The following is a 25,222-nucleotide window of genomic DNA, read 5'->3' as shown; positions in this document are numbered from 1 at the left end:
ATACCATGAAATGTATATATATGACAAGGCGTTTTATCACATTTAACTCATTTTACAATCTACAAAATGTGGCTTCATCTAGAGGTTTATGAAGATATCCACCAATTGATCTTCCGATCTTACACTACCAAGAGAAATATCATTTTTAGCCACATGATCTCTAAGGAAGTGATGATGGATATCAATGTGCCTTGCGTGAGAGTGTTGCATAGGATTATTTACGATTTTTATGACACTCTCATTGTCACAAAGGAATGGAACCTTCTCTAGACAAACACCAAACTCTAACAATTCTTCATATAAAGGATTTGAGTGTAACATGCTCCGGCGGCTATGTATTCGGCTTCCGTGGTGGACAAGGCTACAGAGTTTTGCTTTTTAGAAGACCATGAGACCTAGGATCCCCAAGCAAGTAGACCCACCTGAAGTACTCTTACGATCCACACGACATTCAGCAAAGTCTGAATCCGAGTAACCTAAGAGTAAGAAACTAGCACCATTGGGGTATCACAAGTCTATGCTAGGTGTGTGCTTTAGATATCTAAGGATCCTTTTAACCGCACTAAGATGTGATTCCTTAGGATTAGCTTGAAAGCAGGCGCACATGCATAAACTAAACATAATATCGGGCCCAAGTGCGGTAAGGTAAAGAAGTGATCCAATCATAGAACGATAAAGCTTTTGGTGGCATTGTTAAATACTGGATATGCATTGGAGTTCGATGCATAACCAACAAGAAAACCAATATCATAACGTTTTTCAAACTTGCCTAGATGTTCTCTTTTCTTGTAGATAAAGCACTTACACCCAAACACTCAGAAGTAGGAGATATTGGGTTTCCTCCCAATGAGAAGCTCATATGGCATCTTCTTCAAAAGTCGGTGGAGATACACTCGATTGGATGCATGGCATGTCGTATTGATTACTTCCGTCCAAAACTTCTTTGGTGTACCATACTAATCTAACATTGCTCTTGCAAGAGTGATCAAGGTCTTATTCTTCCTCTCCAAAATACTATTTTGTTGAGGGGTGTAGGTTGAAGAAAGCTCATGCTTGATGCCTCTATCATCACAATAATCTTCAATTTGAGTGTTCTTAAACTTTGTGCCGTTATCACTCCGGATCTTCACAATTGTGGCCTCAAACTCATTTTGAGCCCTTTTTGGAAACTTATTGAAGATCTCAATGGCCTTGCTCTTGTCATCTAAAAAGAAAGTCCAAGTGTATCTCGAATAATCATTAGCAATGACAAGGCAATAGAGATTAATATCAAGATTTTTGTTGGTAGTTAGTCCAAAGAGGTCCATGTGTAGAAGCTCTAAGGTTCTTGATGTAGACATCATTGACTTGTATGGATGAGAGCTTGCAACTTGCTTTCCCGCTTGGCAAGTATTACATAACTTGTCCTTCTCGAACACTACATCCTTCAAACCCACCACCATTCCATTCTTGAATGCCTTCTTGAGTTAGCTCATTCCAATGTGTGCAAGCTGACGATGCTAAAGCCAGCCCATAGATGTCTTGGTGAAGAGGTATGTTGTCAAACTAGCTTCATTAGAGGAAAAAACCTCAAGATAGATATGTTCATGTCTAAAACCTTTAAAGATTAAATCATTATGCTTCTTGCTAGTTATGATAACATCAACATCACTAAATAAACATATAAAACCTAAATCACATAGTTAAGCTACAGAAACCAAATTAAAACTAAGAGGCTCTACTAAAAGCACATTAAAAATAGAGATATCATTTAAGATTGTCACATTACCTAAACCTACCATATTTGCCTTAGAATTATCACCAAAAGTGATTTTGTCATGATCGCTTACTTCATCTTCTAGAGAGGTGAACATCTTTACATTGCCGGTCATATGTTGTGTGCATCCACTATCAAGCACCCAATGTTTTCCACCGGTTTTATAATTTACCTACACACATGGAATCAAGCTTTTTGTTTAGGCACCCAACCAAGTTTGGTACCTTTCATATGAGACACAAGAGTTTTAGACACCCAAAGTTGCCTAGGAAGCTTGCCCTTAGCTTGAGTTCCAATAAATTTAGACATAACTTTTTCACTTTTAAGCTTATGCAATAGGAAATGATGATAATTGAAAGTGAACTTGTATTTAGGAGGCAAAGTGATAAAGAGTTTAGTAGGAATTGGACACTCCTTTGTGTAATGGGCGGTGACCTCGTAATGTTGGCAATATGAACTACCTTCTTTGATGATGCATTTCTTAATCTCTGGTGACTTGGTGATGTTCTCCACCGAGTTGGGGAAGCATCAAAGGCCTCTCTTGTTGTAGTATATGGTATTCTTCATGAGGATTTTCTTGTGCTTGTACTCCCTTTAGTCAACCAGGCTACACATAAATTGAGATTTGCAATCTCATTCATGAGTTCTTGCTCCCTTGTATGGTTAGGTTTAGAAGATGATATAGTATCACATGAAGAAGTGCATGAGATATCAAGAAGATCATCGCAAGAAATAGATGCATTGACCTTAATAACATCAATAGTAGGCAATTCATTCATGCTAGGATCAATATCATCATAAGCTAACTCAAGTTCATGATATTTACGTTTCAAGTCAACATGCTCAAGTTTTAGTTTCTTGTTGCTCTCTTCAAGAGACTTGCTAGATACAACTATTTCATCATGTTATTTAAACACATCATTGTATTTAACAAGTAATTCATTATGACTAGAGCTAAACTTAGCATTACTATTTTTAAGAGACTTGATTTTAGCTTTTTGCTTCTTGATGATGGTAGCATAGTCATTCATAAGCTTAGATAGATCATTAGGAGAAAGACCATCATCATCACTATTATCATCATCCTCACTACTCATCTTGTTGTTAACTTTTGTCATGAGGCACATAGGTGGTGGAGGTAGCAGTAGATCATCATTGGTGATGGCGAGGCTCACGAAGTCCTTGTCTTCATCATTACTTGAATCTACACTTGAGCTTTCATCGGAGATCCATTCACCAACAATATAAGCCTTGCGGGCTCCACCCTTTTTGTTGAAAAGCTTCTTATTCTTCTTGCCTTAACCCTTTTTCTTGTGATTGTCCTCATTCTCATTTGCATCAATCTTCTTGCTCTTGTTTTTGTTTCTCTTGTCAGGATGAGGGCAATAATATGATATGTGGCCATATTCATCACAATTGTTGCACTTTTTGTTGTCTCCACCACTGAACTTGTTAAATTTCTTGGAGCGAAATTTATTCTTGGGATCATAGTTGTAGCCCTTCTTGCCCAACTTAGATATCATTTTTGTGGTCCTTCTCATGAGGAGGTAAAGCTCGGTGTCAAAGTCATCATCATCATCTTCATCATCAACTTTGTCGCTTTCACTTGTTGATGGGATCTTCACCTTCTTGTTTTTCTTGTCAATCATTTTGACCTCCAGAGCAAGATTTTTCTTAGAGGAGGATTCTTCTTGATCTCCAAACAAGAACATCTCATGAGCACGAATCTTGCCCACGACATCGGTGATGGTCATGTCATTGATGTCTTTCTCATGAAAAAGAGATATAGCAATGTTGTATTGCGGCTTGGGAAGCACCATCAAGATCGTACGAATAATATTTCTTTGAGACAATTGAGTGAGTTCAAGAGAATTGATTTCTTCAACAAGCATATTCGTTTGAGAATACATATCATTGCATAGCTCATTTGGAAGCATCTTAAATTGATTAAGGTTGTTCATTGGCACATGATATCTTTTCTCCCGAATTTTTATAAACCCTCATGAATTTCACAAAGATCAGTCCAAATACCATGAGCTAATTCCTTCTCATTACTCTAGAAAACACCTCTTCACTAATTCCCTCATAAATAGCATTTTTAGCCTTAGCATTCCATTTAATTTGTTGTTCGGTAAATGGTTGATCAAACTCAATGGAAACGGCTAGCCAAATTTCGAGGGAATAGCCTCAAGATAGCTCGCCATGGAAACTTTCCAATAGGAGAAGTTCTTTTCCTCGAACATTGGCACGCTACTTCCATTTCTAGGGGACATTGCTCTAGGATTTTAAGTATATCAAGAGCACAAGGCTCTGATACCAATTGAAAGGGTCAAATAGCCTAAGAGGGGGAGAATTGGGCTATTAAAAAATTACTTCTACCGAATTCAGTTAGCACTCCCCTTAGTTCTCGTTGGAGCAACCACAAAGAATATCACTCCTCTTTGAGTCACGAAGTCTCAATTGCTCATTCATGATGGCCGCTTCTCCATCTCTGGATTAGCAAACATCAAACCAAGTATATAGCTCTTCCCGGGACTCTTACGAGAACTCCAATAGCTTATCGAGACACCTCCAACCACCAAAGACCGGCTAAGTATTGCCAACCACTAAGAGTAACAAACCAATAGCTTCACTTGACCAAGATCAAACCTAGACTATAGCTAGATGCACACCTGCTACTCTCGAAGAACTCAAGATGTACTTAACCTTCAATTAAGAACTTTAGAATTTACTCAAGTGCACTCTCTTACTTCTTGATGACATACACAGTGTATAAGTTTTTCTGGGGTTGCAAGAGAGCCAAGTGAAACCAAATGAGGGGGTATTTATAGGCTAGAGATCCAAATTTAGCTGTTATCTAACAACCCACTTTTTTGTTAACATCGGATAATCCGGTAAGTATCTTCTTATAATCACCGGATAATCCGGTGAGTACAAACTTCAGAGCCCTATTGTGCTAGCTTTCATTAGCCGTTACTGCTAAAAAAAGATAGGGTGGATTCATTTGGTGCGAATTAGTTCATCATCGGACCATCCGATCAGAAGAACCAAGTTTAACTACCCGTTGAAATATTCTTTGCAAAAATTAGTCCGCTAATTCCTCTTTGCCTTCATCGAACCATCCAATGAGTGTAGCTTCTTCTGAAACCAAAAATTCTTTTCTACAAGAAATGCTCCTTTTGTGAATGCTCCAACGAGGGCTAGAAATGAGCACTTGAGACTTCATGACTTAAAAGGGAGCGATATCCTTTTGTGAATGCTCCAACGAGGACTAGAGAGTGCTAACTCCTCAATATCTTAGGAAAAAATGGTGTTCTCTTGTCCATCTTCTTATTTTACTGTATTTACTTTTGAGCATTTACTTACTTGCAAGTTTTACTTTCCGTATTTATTTTGTGTTTTAGCTTGCTTGTTTTTCATGCTTATATCTTGTTTGATTGTCTAGTCATATTTGAATTCATCTAGACTAAGGTTGCTATTTGTTCTAGAATTCAGTGGGAGTAAATTTTTAATAGTCCAATTCACTCCCTCTTGAATCATTCGATCTTTTCAATTGTTGCATTGAAACTAAAACAAAAAATGTAGTAAAAAGAATTGAATTGACACCTCCACTTAGCTAGCCCGTGCTCTGAATCCTGAAACTACTATAGCAAATAAGTGACCAAAATCAAATTGCTTCCTCTTTGAGAAGAAAGAACAATATACATGTGCACTTCGCAAAAATCCAAGTCCTCACGGCACTCAACTCATTTCATGATGCACGAGCACAGCAGAAGAAGAATGGCAACGACGGGCAAGTAATGCATGGGAACTAGAACAAACATGATGAGTGACGGTGAAGGAAACATGGAGAGTGACCGTGTTAAGGCTTTCGGGGGCAATCCGGAAAGACCTTTGCCGATAGATGATTTGTTGAACATACTAATTTTCACTTACGGTTTATTTGGATCTCATGAATTAGTTTGAATTGGAAAACCTATGAGATTTCATAGAATTTGCCGATAGATGATTTGTTGAACATACTAATTTTCATACCATAGATTTTGAAAATGAGATTTCAGCCTATTGCAGTGAAGCCCATTGATACTTACACATGATTTCTGGTAAAAAAACGAAAAAAAATCGATTCCCCTATCCTCGAGCCTTCTCGCCCCGACTCCCCCACTCGTCACCTCCATCACCACCACCACCACCAGGGGTGGAGTTAGGGCCCGACCACTCTGGGCCTCTACCTGGGCTCCGCCTTAGTTCAGTATGGAATCTTTATGGACTTTAACAGTAGTATTTTAGTATTGGATCCGACAAATTCGCAGTTGGGTTTGGACATCTGCCTCTAAGAGCATCTCCAGCAGATACGGCGAACACATTGCCATCACTATTTTTGTCCAAAGCTGAGAAAACATGCTCTCCATCAAAACGACAAACACATTGCCATCCCTGTAGATACGCCATCTCGACCTCCTTGCTCGGCAAAGGTAGCGAGTCCTTGACGCATCGCCATCCATTTGGACCATTCCGCGTCCCTGCACGTCGGTGGGAGGGGAGAGAAGTTGGCAAGTTGCCAAATACATAAAAAAAATCATCCATTCTCTCCTTTTTATAAATTCAAAAGGTAAATTTTTGAAACTCCTAAAATCATTATGATTTTTGCACTCATAGAATAAATAACAAAAAACCCATTTTAACATGTTCCAATTAAAAATCTCTTACGAATTTTAAATGAAAATTCCTCAAATTTGATTATTTTTTATTTCCCTTGAATTTTTAGGGATAACTTTAATTTCAAAAAACAGGAAAAATTCAAAAATATTCATCTAAACTAATGTACTAATTCTAAAATTATTAGTAACCCTAAGTTATCTGGGAAATTTTAGTGTTTAGTATGTACTGCTACTGCTTGGATTTTAACTGTTGAAATTATAGCCGTTACAAATAAATGACCATTACAAATAAATTAGGTACAAATAAAATATAAATATATGAGATATGAAAAATAAGATTTGACTAGTCCATTAAAATATGTAGAAATATAGGAAGAGAATGTTATAAGTGAATAATCAAATAAAAATATAGAAAGTCAAATTTATACATGCTCACCTGTCAGCGCTGGACTCCAAACCGACCTCAGGCCAAGTAGATCCCTCAAATTTGCAGTTTCGGTGCAACAGTATTTCCATGGTCACTGTAGCATCTCCAGCAGAATTGGGGCATCGTAGCGTAGCAACACTGTTTACAGAGTTTGGCGGTGGATCTGGAAGAAGAAAGCAGGTACTGTAGCAGTACTGTAGTAACAATGTAGGTGTACTGTTTACAGAGGCTGACAGCGGGATCGGGAACAGAAAAAAAAAGTAGAAGATAGAAAATATGGTAGCTGCTGGAAATGAAAAAATAAAAGATGCTGTGGTAACTGCTGGAAATGAAAAAATAAAAGATGCTGTAATAGTAATAAGAAATATTGTAATAATATTTTTAAAGATGAAAATATAAGATAACCGTTGAAGATGGCCTCAGCCGTCGAGCAACGAGCAAACCGGCCGTGGGACGCCGCTCCTGGACACCAATCTCCAAAAATTCCCCATTCCGCCATTCGACGCCGCGCCGCCCCCGAGCCCCCGTGCCCCCGTGCCGTCCGGCCGTCCGCGTCCGCCTCACAGGCTCACACCGTCGCCACTCGCCCCGCGTGCCGGTCTGCCGGAGCTCCCCGTCCGCGAGAGGCGAGACCGCGCTGCGCCGCTGCCGTGGCCGGTGGGGTAGTGGCGGAGCCGCGGAGAGACGGGAGAACCCGTAGAAAGGCCGCGCTGCCGGAGCTCCCCGTCCGACCGTCCGCGAGACCTCGCTGGCGCTGCCTTGGTGGAGGACTGGATCCGGACTCTGGAGGTTCAAGGCGTCGCCGTCGCGGCCCCTCCAGGTCAGTTCACCAGCCCTCTCCCGAGTCCCGACCGTTCTCTGTGCCTCCGCGGCGGCGGCCCGCGTCGGCGCGTCGTAGGACTGTCTCGTAGGGCAATGGGCAGCTGCCCTACCCACGCGCGGGCTCGTCGGCTGATCTGTGTCGTTCGGGCGCGCGTCGGTGGCGGGGTCGCTCGCGGTGGAGTGAGTCTGTGAGTGGCTTCCAACCGCGCGTCGCTTGGGTTGGGTTTAGGCGTTTGGCTTAGATTCGATTTTGCCGTGGGTTTTGTACATTTGGAGAATTGGAGTGGCTCTGGGTTTGGATTCCGGAACTCTGAACTCGTGCTGAACGGCTGATTGACTGAAGTTGAAGGTCTTGTCACTTGTGTAAGATTCAGTGATAGCAGTAAGCAAAATAGCAAATGCTAATCTGCTGAAATAGTAGCAGTAGGATTCAGATACTCAGTGATTCACTAAATGAATTTGCAGGGAAAGGTCCTTCGTTCTTGTCAATGAATTTGTTCAGCAATGCTTAATGTTTGCAGCATCTACTAGTACATATTCACTTGTTCAGCATTGCTTAATGTTTGCAACATCTACTAGTAGTCGTATTAGAGCATATTTAATTAATATTTTAATTAGTTATTTTGATTATTAAAAGTTCGCCCAGGCTCTCTGAATTTCTTGGCTCCCCCACTGGGCACCACCAACCGCCGCCGACCGCTTCCTGCCGCCACTGACCGCTCCCCACCGCCGCCGAGCATTCACATGCCACCAAAGGTACCGTCCTCTCCTCCTTCTCCTCCTCCCTCTTCCCTCAACCCATAGCACACCAAAATTCTAGTGGTGGCGATGGCGGTGGCTGCGGCGAGGTCTGGGTTCTGATGCATGTTCTTTGTCTCGGCATTCGCGCCGCTGAAGCTGCGCGTCCCGCTCCTGATTCCTCAGTGACTCCGCGTTCCGAGCAGCGACAACCATGGGGTGCATGAGCGTTCCACTCCAGATATGGCTACCTCTAGCAGAGACCATCGTATTGCCGCGTCGTTCTTGCAATCCCTGCGAATATACATACTTTCTCTGTGCCAAGTGCAACCTTTGGCAGAGCCAGATCCATTCTACGCGAGGGTTTGACTTGGGATTTGTATCGATTGTTACTTATTAGTATCCCATTTAGAGCACATTTTTGCTCGCATGGTTGTGCCCTCCTCTAGCTGGGTTATTCGTTGATGGATTTTTCTATGACTGCGAACAAGACTCTGACACAATGATTGTACAAATAAAAGAAATTTGCTTGCAGGATGCAGCATGTGATGTTCAGTCGTAATTAACTAGTGTTGTGTTATTAATACTTCTCTTGTGCTGAATGGATGATTAGATTATTAGGGAATCTTGTTTTTCTTTCCTTTTTAATTTGTGTGTGGAATCAGGACATTAGAAATTTGGCTCCTTGTCAATGCGTGGTAGAATCATTAACCATCTAATTTCTTACTTTCTGGATGCAGGACTCGCCACTTTTCAGCTTCATCAATAGTCTGTCTCCGTTTCCTCCATCTTCACTTCTCCTCACGACAATTTACATAAGGAACCGAGGCTTCCAAAGTAAGTTCCGTACATCTTTCTTTTAGACATATCTGCTGGCGTTCTCTGGAAAAGCTTTAACCTTTCAAGGAATCAAAAAGGTACCCTTGATTATTTGTAGGAAGTTTGCATCTCGGAGGCTGGGGAAATTTTATGGTGTATCCTGATGAAGGAAAGCACCGTGCAAACTTTGCATCTAGGGTGACCTTGTAGGTTTCCTTTATTCAACCTTTTGGCTTCTTACGCTGCTGGTGATTAGTTTAGTTTTCATTTCATAGCCAATCATCAGTGGTAGGTGATGACTAACTAGTGTCTGATAAGCAGAAACTTGACCAGAGACCTTGCCCAAAAGCAACTAGAGAAGTAGATCATCAGGAGAATGGGGGACCTAATATTCACAAAGTTTCATCTTCTTAGATCATGTAGCAGAGATCTAATTATCTTATGCATGCCCCTCCCGTCCCCCTTCTTTATTTTTTCTGTATATGCACTTGTTATGTATAGTATTTCTTATTCAAGCTATTTGCATGTGTTCTAGATGTCGGATGAGTATGTAGAATTGATTTCTAATAATAGAAGCGAGGAGGAGATAAGGAGGAAGAGAAGGAAGAAAAGAAAGAGGGTAGTTGCTGCTTTTGTTATTGTTGTAATGACCTTGATTGCGCATTGGTATCATAGGAAAAGGCCTAGACATATCGTTAATGTTGATGAAGTAGTAGAGAGAGATGTTGGAAGAAGAAAACAAATGCTAAGAAATTTGTACCAGGGTTCAAATGTTTATTGCTATGATAGTTTGCACCTAACTAAGTAGATCATGTAGTAGAGATCTAATTATCTTATGCATGCCCCTCCTGTCCCCCTTTATTTTTTCTGTATGTGCCGTCTTACGTGAGAGGTGTGGTCTGTGTGATACCCTAAATGTGTCTGTAGAAGAAAAAAAGTGGGGCATGGTGTGAAGAGAGGTTAATTCGCAGCACAAATGGGTGGTCGCTTGAGCCAATCGGCTAACATTTCAATGAGGTTTTAAGAGGTGTTTTATCATTATGTCATGAATTTATTAAGCTTCCCAACCCATCAGCTGTACAACCCGAGGATTCCAAATGGAAGTGGTTTGAAGATTGTCTTAGTGCATTGGATGGTACACACATCGATGTTTTTGTGCCAATGGCTGACCAAGAGAGGTATAGGAATAGAAAGCAACATATTACCACCAATGTTTTGGGGGTTTGTGATCAGTAGATGAAGTTTGTTTATGTCTTAGTGGATCCTCATGATGTGACAACAAAATCCGCATCAACATAAGTCTGTACAGCTGGTAAAGTTAGCAACAATTTGCATTCACCCAAATTACCATTATGCCCTCTTTCCCTCTGTTGTTTCACTAGCAGTGAGTCCCAAGTAGACATAAGCCTAGTACACCATTTAAAATTACTTCAATCCATTCACATTTCAACAACACAAACCATGTGGATCCAACAAAAAAATCCGCATCAACATAAGTTTGTACAGCTGGTAAAATTAGCAACAATTTGCATTCATCCAAATTATCATTATGCCCTCTTTCCCTCTGCTGTTTCACTAGCAGTGAGTCCCAAGCAGACATAAGCCTAGTATACCATTTAAAATTACTTCAATCCATCCATATTTCAACAACACCAACCATGCGGTGCTACTTTCCTAAAAAGAGAATGATAAGTTTGGTATCGTGAGATATCAAGGTCAGTCAATTTTTGTTTGGTGGAGCTCCTGCTTCTCCGAAAGCAAGGTTCTAGCTAGGTGCCCTAAGAAATAGTTTGGCTGAAAATTCAAACCAGTCAATTTGGTATCATGGCATTTCGTTGCACTTGCTGGCGCCAACTAAGTTGCTTTTTTTGGCACTTGCCGTCTTCTATATTCTTGTTTTCTCTATTTCTTCTATGGCTATTTGCTTTCTATATTTGCAGTATCATTCATCCCTACATTGTCTTCATTATTTTTGTACTATATAAAGTGTAACCTCATCCTCAATTGGACGATTTAAGTGGTACCTCTAGCAAACCTTCTATAAAGTGGTGTACTGTGAAGCACACTGCGAATCAGGTAATTATGCCCTAAAGTACCTAAGTTGTTGGATGAACTGCAGTCACTTTTAGTTGGACATATCATAGGGGCAATTAACATTGCCAATTTTCTGGTACTACCGGTACTCCATATCTGGACAATCTTTTTTTTTCTAGTACTACTGGTGTAGTAATCGCTAATACTAGTTCTCACAGATCGCCTAATCCAAGATTTCGACATCGCATTTTGCCCTAACAATGCTTGTGAAATTTGGGGAATACCTTTAGATCGGATGAGGGCTCTCCATTACGGCTTCGGTTGTTGACACAGGGGGTGGGCTGTTTGAATTGCGTCTGCAGAGGTCTACAAAGGGAAAACCGCAGGCGGGTGGGTCACGTGTGCCGGGGATGGGGACGACCGGGCCGCTTCCGTCGTTGGGTCGTGGATGACGGGGGAGGGGCCGCACGAACGTCGGCGTTGCGCAGCAAGCAAGGCGTCGGCGAGGCTTGGTGTGGATGGTGGGGAAAGGCGGCGCCTAGAGCCGGCAGCAAGGGAGGAGCTTGCGGGCTGGTACCGAGGAAGTTAGGGGCGCGTGCCTGGAGCTCACCCGCGGGAGTGAATGGAGGTAGCCGGCGTCCACTCAAGTGGTGTTCGTTGCCGATGAGTGGGGAGGTCGGGCGATGTGTAGGCAAGGGTCGGCCAAATCTGTGTTGGGGGGCCTATCTAACGAATGAGTGCTACTTAATTTGCTTGTACAACTTAGATTGTCCAATTGAGGATGAGGTTGCACTTTATATAGTACCAAAATAATGAAGACAATGTAGGGATGAATGATATTGCAAATACAGAATGCAAATAGCCATAGAAGAAATAGATAAAACAAGAATATAGAAGACGGCAAGTGTCAAAAAAAGCAACTTAGTTGGCGCCAGCAAGTGCAACGAAATGCCATGTTACCAAATTGACTGGCTTGAATTTTCAGCCAAACTATTTCTTAGGGCACCTAGCTAGAACCTTGCTTTCAGAGAAGCAGGAGCTCCACCAAACAAAAATTGACTGACCCTGATATCTCACAATACCATACTTATCATTCTCTTTTTAGGAAAGTAGCACCACATGGTTGGTGTTGTTGAAATGTGGATGGATTGAAGTAATTTTAAACGGTGTACTAGGCTTATGTCTGCTTGGGACTCAAAGTAACCACATTGCTAGTGAAATAACAGAGGGAAAGAGAGCATAGTGGTAATTTGGGTGAATGCAAATTGTTTCTAATCTTACCAGCTGTTCAAACTTATGTTGATGATTTTGTTGTTGGATCCACATTATGAGGTGATGACTACTTTGTACTTTTTTGGAAAGACATCATGGTAGGCACTGCAAGGTAGGAAGCAGTTGCATAGCTATGATGCAGTGATTTCTCTGTGATGGATGTTTTCTACAACTACCGATCTCTATTCTTTCACTAAAAACGTGAGATGCATGTTGTGATACTTGTAAGCTGATGTAGTAATTTATTGGCAACCTGTCATGGTTTGTTTACATGAATGAGTGTGATTTATCTTTCATTAAGCTCTGTTTTGTTAATAGGACTGATATGGGTTGGACTTACGGTTCACTACCTTGCTTTCTTCAGTGTCATTTTCCCTTTGTAAACCCTACAATTATCTTGCATCATGCTATAATTAATTTTTGGAATTTCAGATTTCCAACACAATGGATGGGCAACGAAGAAAGCACAGGATATTGATGGTGTCTGACTTTTTCTTCCCAAACTTTGGTGGGATAGAAAGCCACATCTACTATCTGTCGCAGTGCCTGCTTAAGCTCGGCCATAAGGTCATATTTTTCCTCATGGACTATTTAGTTCTTTGTTCTGCTCATCCATGCTTTAGCTTGTTAGATAAGCTATTGAATATGCCTTTTATTCTGCCAAATCCCTGCTTCAGGGATATTAGATAAACTAATGGATATGCTTGTGATCCCATCACTTTAATCTGTCTGCTCATATCTGCATAATTTATTTTGGATTTTGAGGATTCTGCACATATGCTGTGTTTCTGCCAATAAGGATGACATGGACATGCTTATGAGATCTTATCCAATACCCACTTTATTTAATGACAGGAAGCACTATGTAAAAAAGTTAACCGAAAGCAACTATTTCTTTTTTGCAATATATAAAGAAATTTATGTTTCATTGCCTAGGTTGTTGTCATGACACATGCGTATGGAAACCGATCTGGAGTACGATATGTCACAAATGGTTTAAAGGTTTATTATGTACCATGGAGACCATTCCTGATGCAGAATACGCTGCCTACATTATTCTTGACATTTCCAATTGTAAGGACCATTATTATTCGTGAGAAGATTTCTATCGTGCATGGACATCAGGCTTTTTCAACACTGTGCCATGAAGCATTGATGCATGCTAGGACGATGGGGTACAAAGTTGTCTTCACAGATCACTCACTTTATGGTTTTGCTGATGCTGGAAGCATTCACATGAATAAGGTGCTGCAGTTTACTCTTTCTGATATTAATCAGGCAATATGTGTCTCTCATACAAGCAAAGAGAACACTGTCCTGAGGTCTGGGATATCTCCGGAGAAGGTTTTCATGGTTCCTAATGCAGTTGATACTGCAATGTTTACTCCCTCTCCCAAGCGTATAAGCTGTGATGAAATAGTTATTGTTGTGATCAGTAGATTAGTATATCGAAAAGGTGCAGACCTTCTTGTGGAAGTCATTCCAGAAGTGTGTTGTCTATTTCCCAAGGTTAGTTGGAGCTACGCTACTCTTTGCGTCAAAATAACAAATGTAAATTGTGTATTTGTAGACCAAGGGAGAAGCCTTTGTTACGCAGCATAAAAACATAGACTGTCTTGATCACAATGATATTTTTAATTCTTGCGCCATAAAACAAAGTGTATGACATTACAGCTTCATTGCTGTTGTCATCTTGCATCATTACTTTCTTGATGTATACAATGTTTTGGATTTAGTGAGGTGGCTGTATTTTGTCAATCAACGACTCTATGGACTTTTCAGGTACGCTTTATTGTTGGAGGTGATGGTCCAAAACGTGTGCGACTTGAAGAGATGAGGGAGAAGTTCTCCCTTCAGGATAAAGTTGAAATGTTAGGAGCCGTGCCTCATGACCAAGTGCGATCAGTTCTGATCTCTGGTCATATATTTTTGAACAGGTAATTTTTGTAAACTTACATCATTTCCTGTTAAAATCTGGTTTCTACTTTCTACAGTTCCTTTGCCCCTCTTTTTCTTGTTGGACACAGGTCTTGAGCCACTATGAATTTGGGATATCTTTTCTGCACTTGGAGTAGAATCTTGATATTCTTATGTCAGATTATTGAAGTGTTCTTGTGAATATGTGGTCTGGGAACACAAATTCAAAATAGGATTTAATGTACAGCTTTGTTCACATACATTATGGGAAATTTTCTTCTGAATCTCTAAATATATGTTAGATGGATCAGGGGTAAATAGAAGTACGAAGTTTTCTTTGTCTTATCCTGCATCTTCTGACCTCTTGTTAATGAGAATGTAATGTTATACAGAAACTAGATGATAGACAAGTTAACTTCACATGTGACAGATGTGAAGGGTGCAACCTGTATATGGATAAAACACAGTAACACTGAAACTTAGCCTTTGTTATTTTTAGTTCACTTACAGAGGCATTTTGCATAGCCATTTTAGAAGCAGCGAGCTGTGGACTGTTGACTGTAAGCACTAGAGTTGGAGGTGTCCCAGAGGTATGTGCTTTATAATCTTAAGTTTCTCTTTTACAGAAAACCTCAACCGTTGACAATTTCAGAGTTTCCTTCAAACAATTCTTTACTTTCAGGTTCTTCCAGATGACATGATAGTACTCGCAGCACCAGCTCCAGAAGATATGGTAAGAGCTGTCAAGAAAGCTATCGACATGCTACCTAGCATAGATCCCCAAGTTATGCATCTTCGGGTGAGTCTCCAACTCTACACATTGTGTGAACTAAGCATTGGATCCTGGCACTAGTGGGCATTTGGCATTTAGCTTCTTTTTTTAGTCCAAGATCAGTATGCAAGTTCTTTGGTTTTGATTCGATTACTTTTAATGTGCATCCTAGATCAAAAAACTGTATAGTTGGGATGATGTGGCCAAAAGAACAGAGATTGTTTATGATCGTGCAATGCAGTCCTCAACAACTAATATGCTAGATCGCCTTCCCCGGTGAGTATACTGTGAAACACAAACTGTTAAATACTATTTGTTTCTTCAATAGATTTTGTAAGTGAAACAATATATGTCAGATTTTTCCATTTGATCATTGACTACAGCAAAATTTATCTTATCGTTATGTGCTGTTCCCGTGCCAAATCTAGTTATACTTTGTGTGTGCCAGATAATGTTTGGTTCTTGGTCAAACAATTGACAATATCATCACATTTTTGTACTCACACCAAAATTGTAATAAATTCATTCATGTGGTGCCTCTGTAATGATGTAGATATCTCACATGTGGAGCTTGGGCGGGAAAACTGTTTTGCCTGGTTATGATCATCAATTACCTACTGTGGCAACTTCTAAAATTCCTACAGGTAATTGTGTCTCCATGCTTTTCTTCCCTTTTTTTTGTTTGAAATTTCAATGGAATCCTCATAAGAGTTTCCTCCCTCAGCCTGCTGAAGGTATTGAAGAAGTCCCGGATATAGGGCCACTACATGCTCATTTAGATTCAAGAGATGATTTGTGCGAAGCTCAAGAAAAGTGAATTTAGATTTTGCCAGATTTTCAAACGGTTGGAGTTGCAGTCATGGTATCTTATGCTTGTCAGCATTAGCATTCATTCTGATCCACGTACAGGGTATACCTTTATAATTTGATCCTACTAAGAAATTTCCTTCGAAGTTTCTTGCTCCTATAGTGGTAACTGAGAGTGGACCACCCCTCATTTTGAAATTTCTTGTCATGTTGGTTAAAGCTGTGGTCTGAGTTTGTCATAGCCAACTCCACTGTTTTTTCACGATGTAAGTGGATGGTCCACGTCCTTATCTCCGGCATTAACATACACACAAGTATTCATTGGACCACGGATATGCACTCTTACCATCAGATTGAAGTTATAGCCAGCTATTGGCTCTTGGTGCGCACCAAAAGCATCACAAAATCATTGAGATTGAGTGTGGATCACCATGTTGTAATAATACATTCTGATATCTTGCTTCATGATGCGATCGGTCCAATGATCTGGTAGATATCTTTCATGTCGCTGTGCCAATGCGTCATGCAAAATAACTATGTTTATGTTGCGTGCAAGGCACATCAGAATGTGTAGTTTGGTTTAGTCTTCTGGTTAATTCCCATCATTGATGCATGAACACAAGCTGCACGGCTGGAGCTGATAAGGTGTATCAAACGGTTCGTAAATCGTAAGGCCCTGTTTTGTAACGCATAAATTTGATCCTTTCTATTTGCGCCATGTTTAGAATGCAGGAACTTTACAGGGAGCTCCAGAATGCCCGTGGGGATTTTTTTTTCAAGTTCTTTTGTTCGAAACGTCACCTAAATGGTCTCTTTTTCGAGTTTTATGGTGCTGTGATGTTTCCGTACTAAATCCAATCGGATCTTTTCGAAGTGATCTGGCTTGTCTGGTCTCTTTATACGCGTCTATGTATTCTTCCTTTCACTTCTGTGGTCAGCACATCTCGTGCAAATGACCTGTGCGAAGTGTCGGGCCACATGTGAAGAAAGTCACCTCAACTGAGATAAAGTTAGATTAAATTGGAGAAGTCATAGAAAGATTTATCACATCAGATGATTCGGTGTTTTAGGTGTTGAATTCATCGGAGTATATTTGGCAAAGGGGGAGATGCTTGAAGACCTCACTGAAAGTTTCGGTGATCAGAGAAGACACACCGGAGTATTTTGTCTAGAGAAAGTTGCAGCCATTGAAGTTGAAGATCAAAACATCGGATGGTCCGATGATTAAAGTGTTGCACACACCGGACAATTAATAGTGCAAATAGGCAGAATGAAGATCAATGTATCGAATGGTTCGGTAATTAAGTCTATGCACATCGGAGCATTATTTCTAGAGAGTGTTGCATTGATTCAGATTGCTAAAGTCAACTCACCGGATAGTTCGGTAATAAAGTGATGTGCATCGGATGCTTACACTAGAGCAATTTAAACAGAGAAGAAGAAAAGGTTTGGATGGCTCAGGATAACTCACCGGATAGTCTGGTGATGGAGATGAAATATACACTGGTGTATCCGGTGTTCGCAGAGGCTTGAGTAGAGTTCTAACGGCTAGTTTGTGAGAGTGTACTCACCGGATGATCCGATGTTAGTACTATTGTTCTCACTGGATCATCCGGTGTTAATAACTTTTCTGAGCCGTTGGATTAACGGCTAGTTTACGGGTTTGAGGCTATAAATACCCCCACTCAGTCAGTTGAAGGGGTTGCATGCTATTGGAGTCCAGAGAAGTTCATGTACACCTGAGAAGACATCCAAGCCACTAAAGTACTTAATGTGATTATCCAAGGTGATTAAGTTTAAGATTAGTGAGTGATTAGTGCTTACAGTCCTAGAGAGAGTATTGCTAGTTGATTGTTGCCGAGAGAGTAGATAAGTAGTGATCCAACCTTGTACCAAGTCTTGGTGACTCATCAGTAAGCTTGTTTTGCCCCTTTAACTTGGTGTGGAGCGGCGGTAAGACGATTGTGTGGGAACGCGGAGATCTTTGTCTTGGTGACTCAAGCTTCAAAGTGATCACGGTGGCAAGAACCCCGAAAAAAAGCTAGTGGTGAGGTCTTATCTTTGTGACTTGGTGGCTTCAAAATGATCAGGAGCATATTCTTTGTGGAGCTCCAACGTGGACTAAGGGTGGCATTCATGCTATCGGTACCATAAGAAAATATTATTGTGCTGAGTTTGCTCTCTTTACCTTATTTACATTTCCGTATTTACATTCTTGCAATTTACCTTATTAGATAGGTTGCGAACGATTTGATCAGCAGAGTAGACACACTAGATAAACCTAGATCGTATTTAGATAGAAATTGATATAGTTTTATCTTATGTTATTTTTGGAGCCGAAATTAGTTATAAGTGTCCTAATTCACCCTCCTCTTCGAACGTCACCGATCCATTCGACTGGTCAATTCGGTCCACATCGCATTTCAAATTCGACCGGTTTCGAAATTGAAATAAAAAATTCAAAATAAAATAAAAAAAAATCTAAAAAAAATCTAAAAATACTATAGACAATTTTAAGACATTCTATGAAATTGTTTTAAAAAATAATGTTTTTTGCATCATATTTCATGGAGAGAAATTTTGGAAAAAAATACTGAAATGGGCTATATGAACAAGATGATTTGGCCTATCACTTTAAGAAAAAGCTTAACATGCAAACATATTTTTTTAATGATGTATCTTAAGAGGATCTTTAAAATTGGTTGCACTTCATTTAGAATTTTATTAATTTCTCCATAATTTTTACAAAGTTCACCAGCATGAAGTGTTCATGTTAAAAAACACTGTAGCTAACTTTTTCATGTCTACTATTATTTTTACTACATAAATCATAGTATAAGTAAACTAATAAAAGTGATTTTATTAATTTTCGTGGTGTGATGAGTGAGTTATGAATTAATCTAGTTGCAACACATTTACACAATCATGCATGTTACAATAACTATTTAATGAGTTTATGTACTTTTAAAGATATATGATCATGTAAGAAGACTAATAAAATTAGTTTCATAATTTTTGGATTAGAAAAGAATTAACTATACATTTAACTAGGTTTAGTAAATACATTTTCTCACAAAAATATACAACTTTTTTATGAGTATAAATACTTTTATCATGTAGATCATATTACAAGAAAATGAACAAATTTTGCTTCACTTGATTTGAAGCTCAGATGAATTAGTTATAGATTTTATAAGATTAAGCTATTTTTTTAGGTTTTTTAACTTTATTAAAATTCAAGAAAACCGTGGTTTTCGATAAAACATAGCGGTTTTCATAGGAAATCAAGCGGTTTTTAATTACAAACAAAATGCGAAATATGTGATCGGTTTTCAGTTGAATTCGAGTGGTTATCAAATACCAATTTAGACAGAATTTTGCCTCCGATTTATAAATTTGACTGAATTCTCATCAAATTTTGAATGATTTTTATGATATTTGTGAATTTTGAAAAATTATTGTGTTCCGATTTTCGACCCTTAAACGAATTTGTAAACCATCGTATCAAGTAGGGGTCCAAACTTTTGTTTTTGCCAAGTTCTCCGCGAACGCGTGGGAAAATCAGGAAAACTGCGGAGAAATCCTGAAATCCTCTCTCGCGGTCTCGCCTCCCTTTCCCAAGAGAGAAGCGAACAAAGCACCCTTTCCTCCCCGTCGCGCCTCCCAAAGCGACAGCGAGAAGCGGGGAGGAAGAGCAAAGGAAGCGGCGCTGGGATGGCTCGGCGGCCGGCGTCGTGGGAGCAGGGCGGCGACGAGTACGACTACCTCTTCAAGGTGGTGCTCATCGGCGACTCCGGCGTGGGCAAGTCCAACCTGCTCTCCCGCTTTACCCGCAACAGCTTCGCCCTCGACTCCAAGTCTACCATCGGCGTCGAGTTCGCCACGCGGACCCTCCAGGTCTCACCTCCTCTCCTTCCATGGACTGCCTGCTGCTGTCTCTTGCTTCGGTTCTTGCTTGCGTGCTGTTTCTTGCTGCTGCTTCTTGGTGCTGCTTCCGTTAGCGAGATGGCTTGTATTTTGGGGTTTTGCGAATTCGAGCACCATCGTGCTATTAATTTTGAAATTTTGCGGAGAGATTGTGTCTTGTTTGAGCTATTCGTGCAAACCCATGGAATGGAAGTTGGGCCTTGTTGGGATTTAGATGTTGGTGTAACATGTGCTAGTGAATTGGAGTATAGTAGTTTCTTGTGTTCAGAAACTAGTATGAGAAGTTCCGTTCAGTGCCCAAGGTTGGGCAAACTTGTGTACCATGGGAAATGGCCCAAGGCATGTGGTAGCCAAAAATTTCTGCTCAAGACTTTAATTGGGTGGAAGATGGACTTTTTGACCACTTTGACTTCAACCACGACTTGCACATCTCAGGCCAAGTTCAAGGCGTGTTGGGGGAAGGTGGGTGAACTTGGCAGTGTATCAGACCAAGTTCAGGGAAAATCTCGTGCTCACTCGGCACAGCTAGGTGAACATGCATAGTTGTGCCAAATCCATTACCCTCCCCACTGCCACCCTGTTTGACGAGTTTAGGGCTATTTAGATGTGTCAATGACTTCAAAGAGGTGACTGGGACCTGTTTGACTGTTACCTTCAGACCCATGTTAGTTGAAGCCTTGAATGAAAGAAAATGAATGTATTGATTGCTGACTGACTGTACTTTCTCCGATGTGAATTACTTCTTGTTTTAGGCTCACACACATGGAACAATGAAGATTTGATACTTAGCTGTCTGACATAGTTGCCCTTAATGATTACTCACCCATCTCTATAACACAACTATCTAGTATCAACAAGCAACCGATACGTGTATTTGGTGCAAAATGTTACCTCAAAACCTTGAAATGGCATTTATTTGCGAACCAAAATCAACTTGTCAAAATAACATCTATTTTAGACTAGAGGGAGTATCTGCTAAAACTATGCCCATATGTATATTGTCAAAACTTGTGGATTAGATTCATTCGATATTTCATAATAGTAAGGATACTTCAATGATCTTTTTCCTCTCAGATGGATTCACAGGCACCTGCATAATTGCTTTCTAAAGTAATGTAAGTATTCCCTTGAAGTGGTTCCTTGATCCCAGACCTAGATTGCTTTTTTTTCTTTTATGGACATAAATTGTTATAGGCAAGGAAGAAGAAAAAAGCTTATGTAAGTGATTATGACGCTTGAAGGTTGGGTAGACATGAAAGTTGTCATGGTGTGCTTAGAATGTGAAGTAGTATTCGAATCGATAAACATGGGTAAATAGCTAGTTGATAATATATCAATACATAGACCTTTTACAATTATGAAATGCCATACAAGATAGAGTTAGTTGACTACCATTCTGCAGATGGCCAGGATGAACAATAGTTCTACTGCTTGGCTACTCCATGAGAATTTTCAGGAACACTTCTTAAGATTAATGCATATTACATCGTGAACTTTCTTACACTTGTTTTATGGATTATTACTTATAGTATATTCAGCCATGGATGATAAGAGAACTTGGGACCAAATATGAAATTTACGCTGCAATAGAACAAGGAAAATCAATTTTGTTACGCTGCAACCCTTGTACCCCTTGGCGTCGCGAAGGGCGACCCTGTCTCCCTCCAAACAACCCCCGTTGAGCACCCATCTTCGGCCGCCACCATCATCACCGGCTGGTAGATGGTGGCGACGACTAGCGGCAGAGCCAAAGACTTCTGTTCGTGGCCCCTTTTCGTTTTCTCTTCCTTCTTTCTCTCCCCTTCGTCCTCCCTTCAGATCCTAAGCTCATAGTGGATGCCCACTTGCTTCCTTCTGCTGTCTCTTGTCACTCACCGATGTGGCTAGATCCGGTCAAGTGGTGCCCTCAGTGGGTTGCTGATGCGCAGATCCGATGGGGCAGCCTGCAGATTGGGCTTGGCAACCTGGTTTGAGCTACCCCTCATGGATGCAGACCTACTTGTTGTGCTGTTGTGTCGCCTGCAAGCGGGCAGCAAGCGCATCCTTGCTCACACCCCCTCCACGAGCACCCTTTGCAGTGGCGGCGGCTTCCTCATCCTCAAGCTCCTCATTGGGGTGCTTCTTGGTCGGCACGGGCTGTTGCTGTGATCAGAGCTTGTGCGCAATTGCGGACTGCATGATGGCTGTGTGGGCCTACATGCGTGTTTTGCAGGTTCAGCAGCGACGAGTGCCAGGACCAATCGTATTCTCGGAGCGCTTTCCTTCGCTTCCGGTACGGTGATCGCTAGCGTGGTGGTGTGACCCGTACGGGGACGCTGGATCTGTGCTGAGGCTTAACTGCTAGTCTTCTTTTCACGGCACTTGCCCTCGTCCCGCCCTCCCTGTGTCTCATGGGCTTCTCCCCTTGCCAGATTTGTCTTTTCCACCTAGATCTAGCCTGTAGGGAGCTATAAGGTTTGATGGTGGCACTGTGGGTGGCGCATGGGCGAGGAATCGGTGGCAACGTCGTAGGCAACACGGGACTGGCGGTTGCGGTCTGGGCGTGTGCGGTTCGGTTGCGTTAGGCTTTCTTCTGTGGGGTTGGTGGGATGCAGGGGCTTCGGGCAAAATCCTTGCCCGGCTTTTTGCCAGTGCCAGTGATTGTGATACCCTGAGTGCCGCTCCCCTCCTTGGAGGCGTTGTCGTGGTGCCTCCACTCACACTTGGGGGTTCTCCGGGTGAAAACCCAGTTTCGGCTCTTTAGTCGGGCGGCGGTAGCACCTTTGACGTCGTGATCTCCTTGGAGGCGCCGGCGCCTTGGAGGTCCTTCCCTGCGCTTGGGTGGCTGATGGTTAGATCAGCAGTGACGTTGACCACACTAAGCCTAGTTTAGCTAGGTAGTTGTTTAGGTTCTGTGGATTAGGTCATTCTGTGGTGCTCTAGCCTAGTTTAGCTAAGTTGTTTGCCTACAGTGCACTTGTGGTTTTAGCCCCGTATTCCCTAATTAACCGAGAGTGTATGGTTTGGCCTTGTTTTCCCTTAAATAATGAGGCACCTTTTTCTTATATGAAATGTCAGGATTCCTGCCTTTAGTTAAAAAATGATTTTTTTTTGTGGGAAATATGAAATCAATTATAACCTACTACTTACTTGAAGCTCAGAATGTATAGGAAGTAACTTATCATCTGAACAATCTGGTAACCTTGTTAATTCCACCTTTTGCAAAGAAGAATGGTTCCTTTTGTCATCAGATTATTAAATGAATTCAGTTCTCAGCATGCGCCTTGCCTTTCCCTTATGTGTGCAAACCTCAGCCGTTTCTGAAATATTGAGATCTTTTTTTTTCCATCTGCTACAGCATAACTAACTTGATTTCTGTAATTCAGGTGGAGGGGAAGACTATAAAAGCTCAAATATGGGACACTGCTGGGCAGGAAAGGTACCGAGCAATTACCAGTGCTTACTACCGTGGAGCTGTAGGGGCATTGTTAGTCTATGATGTCACCAAAGTAATGACATTTGAGAACGTGAAGCGGTGGCTGAAGGAGCTCCGAGATCATGCTGACTCCAACATTGTTGTCATGCTCATTGGCAACAAGATCGACCTCAGGCATCTCCGTTCTGTCGCGGTTGAGGATGCAGCAAGCTTTGCAGAGAGTGAAGGCTTGTTCTTTATCGAGACCTCTGCGCTTGATGCAACAAATGTTGAGAAGGCCTTTCAGACTGTGCTTGCCGAGATCTACCGAATAATCAGCAAGAAGACCCTGCCATCCGAGGAGTCTGGATCTGGGTCTGTTAACATTAGAGAGGGACAATCCATTCAAGTGTCGGGCACAAATTCCAGCAGTTTAACATCTCAGTGCTGCTCGTCAGGGCCATCTAAATGGTAGTTCTTCAGGTGTCCTTATATATCTATTCTTTGTAAAAAGAATAAATGTCTGACAACTTGACCTGCATAGTCATGTTCCACTGGTAGCTTCTGTGGGAGGAACTGTGTATTGTTTCAGCTGAGAAGGAAAGTCTGTACTACGCCAGTCTCTTACACACTAGACAGATATTCATATGATTTGCAATTGTAATTTTGTTGGGTTGACTATTGTAGAAGTACTGTTGACCCCCCAATAAAACCAAGTTGACCGCGAATGTCTAATGATGGCAGTAGGTGGTGGATGATTGGTATATTTCATTGCATGTATTGTTTGTGTTCTGGTATCGTCTATCATTTAACCTTTGTCTCCTGGAATTCTAACTGTATATTGAAGGAATTACAAAAAGAAGTTGCAGTACCATTAGTTACTGTATGGCCTTTGACTGGATGGTCACTAATCAGCCATTAGCATTGCCTTTGACTAAAGGCTTCTTTGTTGTTGTTGCACATGTGGAGTCGGCAAGAGTTATACAGATGCTTCGTCTTGGTCATGCAAGTTGCAGAGAGGTTTTTTTTTTTTTTGGGTAGAAATCCAAGCTTAACATTGTTTCCTTTAGATCTCTTCAATGTTTTCTCGGATTTTTTGGAACAGAAACCTGTTCTCTAGACTTCACATTGCTTAAAAAAAATAAACACATAAGTTTTACCTTAATTTAACATGTATTCAGTTCTTCACTGTCATTATATGCTAAGCACCTGGTCCATGTATTCAAATAATTCTATTGTCAACAAAAATGTTGAACGAATTATATGTGGATATTTTGAGTGCCATTCTCATCCTTCGCTCGTAGCTTAGAGTCCTAGAGATTCAGGGCATTGACCAGCAGCTAGACAGAAGAATGACCTTATTTTCCATTACTCTGCATTTGGCCTTCGCAATCATGAATGGTCATTGATTTTGTATACTCTGCTTGCCCATTAATTAGATCACCTGAGTAAGTAAAGAAAGATAAAAAAGATGGATTCGACCTCTAGTGTTAAAGTTTAACTACTGAATGAAGAGATAACGAGACCTACCTAGCAACGAGAAATTCTAGAACTGAAATTCTTGCTTCTTCTCCAAACTTTTAACAACTCAACTATAGTCCTGTTGACAGCTCCATATCCCTGGTACAAACTTCTTGTAATAATCCCTGCAACCCTTCAATCGTCGTAGTTCTCTAACATTGTTTTTTTCAAGTGACTTACATCCTGGAGGAATCGACATCCAAGATGGATGCCTGATTCACAAAACCATACGGACTATGACATTCCGCTTAGATAGGTGTGTGTATAAGGGGGGCGTGTATCTAAAACATTTGCCAATGAGAAAAAGAAATCACCCAACTATGGGGAAGTAGGTTGTTCCCTAGTCACTTTCGAC

General features: G+C 41.0%; 2 protein-coding genes across 7 annotated transcripts; both read left to right on the top strand.

Annotated features, from left to right (window-relative positions):
• Nucleotides 1-7,272: 7,272 nt before the first annotated feature.
• Nucleotides 7,273-16,728, top strand: LOC133890767 (phosphatidylinositol N-acetylglucosaminyltransferase subunit A). 6 transcript variants are annotated; one of them, XM_062331298.1, is made up of 11 exons: nucleotides 7,273-7,664; nucleotides 9,145-9,241; nucleotides 9,342-9,429; nucleotides 12,962-13,096; nucleotides 13,466-14,038; nucleotides 14,312-14,466; nucleotides 14,946-15,036; nucleotides 15,129-15,245; nucleotides 15,391-15,494; nucleotides 15,772-15,862; nucleotides 15,943-16,728. In XM_062331298.1, exons 4-11 carry the CDS (start codon nucleotides 12,974-12,976, stop codon nucleotides 16,033-16,035), a joined length of 1,347 nt encoding a protein of 448 aa, XP_062187282.1. In that variant the 5' UTR covers nucleotides 7,273-7,664; nucleotides 9,145-9,241; nucleotides 9,342-9,429; nucleotides 12,962-12,973; the 3' UTR covers nucleotides 16,036-16,728. The 6 variants fall into 6 exon arrangements, with proteins under 6 accessions (XP_062187282.1, XP_062187283.1, XP_062187278.1 ...); XM_062331295.1 differs by lacking the exon at nucleotides 7,273-7,664 and adding an exon at nucleotides 8,304-8,422; XM_062331299.1 differs by lacking the exon at nucleotides 9,342-9,429.
• A 2,853-nt stretch (nucleotides 16,729-19,581) lies between these two features.
• LOC133891100 (ras-related protein RABA2a-like) lies at nucleotides 19,582-23,977 on the top strand. The gene is made up of 2 exons (XM_062331803.1): nucleotides 19,582-19,922; nucleotides 23,318-23,977. Exons 1-2 carry the CDS (start codon nucleotides 19,740-19,742, stop codon nucleotides 23,819-23,821), a joined length of 687 nt encoding a protein of 228 aa, XP_062187787.1. The 5' UTR covers nucleotides 19,582-19,739; the 3' UTR covers nucleotides 23,822-23,977.
• Nucleotides 23,978-25,222: the final 1,245 nt, after the last annotated feature.

This window comes from Phragmites australis, chromosome 14 (genome assembly GCF_958298935.1).
Source record: "Phragmites australis chromosome 14, lpPhrAust1.1, whole genome shotgun sequence".
Classification (NCBI taxonomy): domain Eukaryota; kingdom Viridiplantae; phylum Streptophyta; class Magnoliopsida; order Poales; family Poaceae; genus Phragmites; species Phragmites australis.
The sequence above is the reverse complement of the archived record's forward strand: the minus strand, read 5'-3'. Positions and strand labels throughout refer to the sequence as shown.

Excerpts from the sequence above, each read along its gene's own strand:
- LOC133891100 (XM_062331803.1), top strand. The coding sequence starts at position 19,740 with ATGGCTCGGCGGCCGGCGTCGTGGGAGCAGGGCGGCGACGAGTACGAC. Across the intron at positions 19,923-23,317 it reads TCGCCACGCGGACCCTCCAG|GTGGAGGGGAAGACTATAAA; the intron begins GTCTCACCTCCT and ends TCTGTAATTCAG.
- LOC133890767 (XM_062331294.1), top strand. Across the intron at positions 14,467-14,945 it reads GGTCATATATTTTTGAACAG|TTCACTTACAGAGGCATTTT; the intron begins GTAATTTTTGTA and ends TGTTATTTTTAG. Across the intron at positions 15,037-15,128 it reads GAGTTGGAGGTGTCCCAGAG|GTTCTTCCAGATGACATGAT; the intron begins GTATGTGCTTTA and ends CTTTACTTTCAG.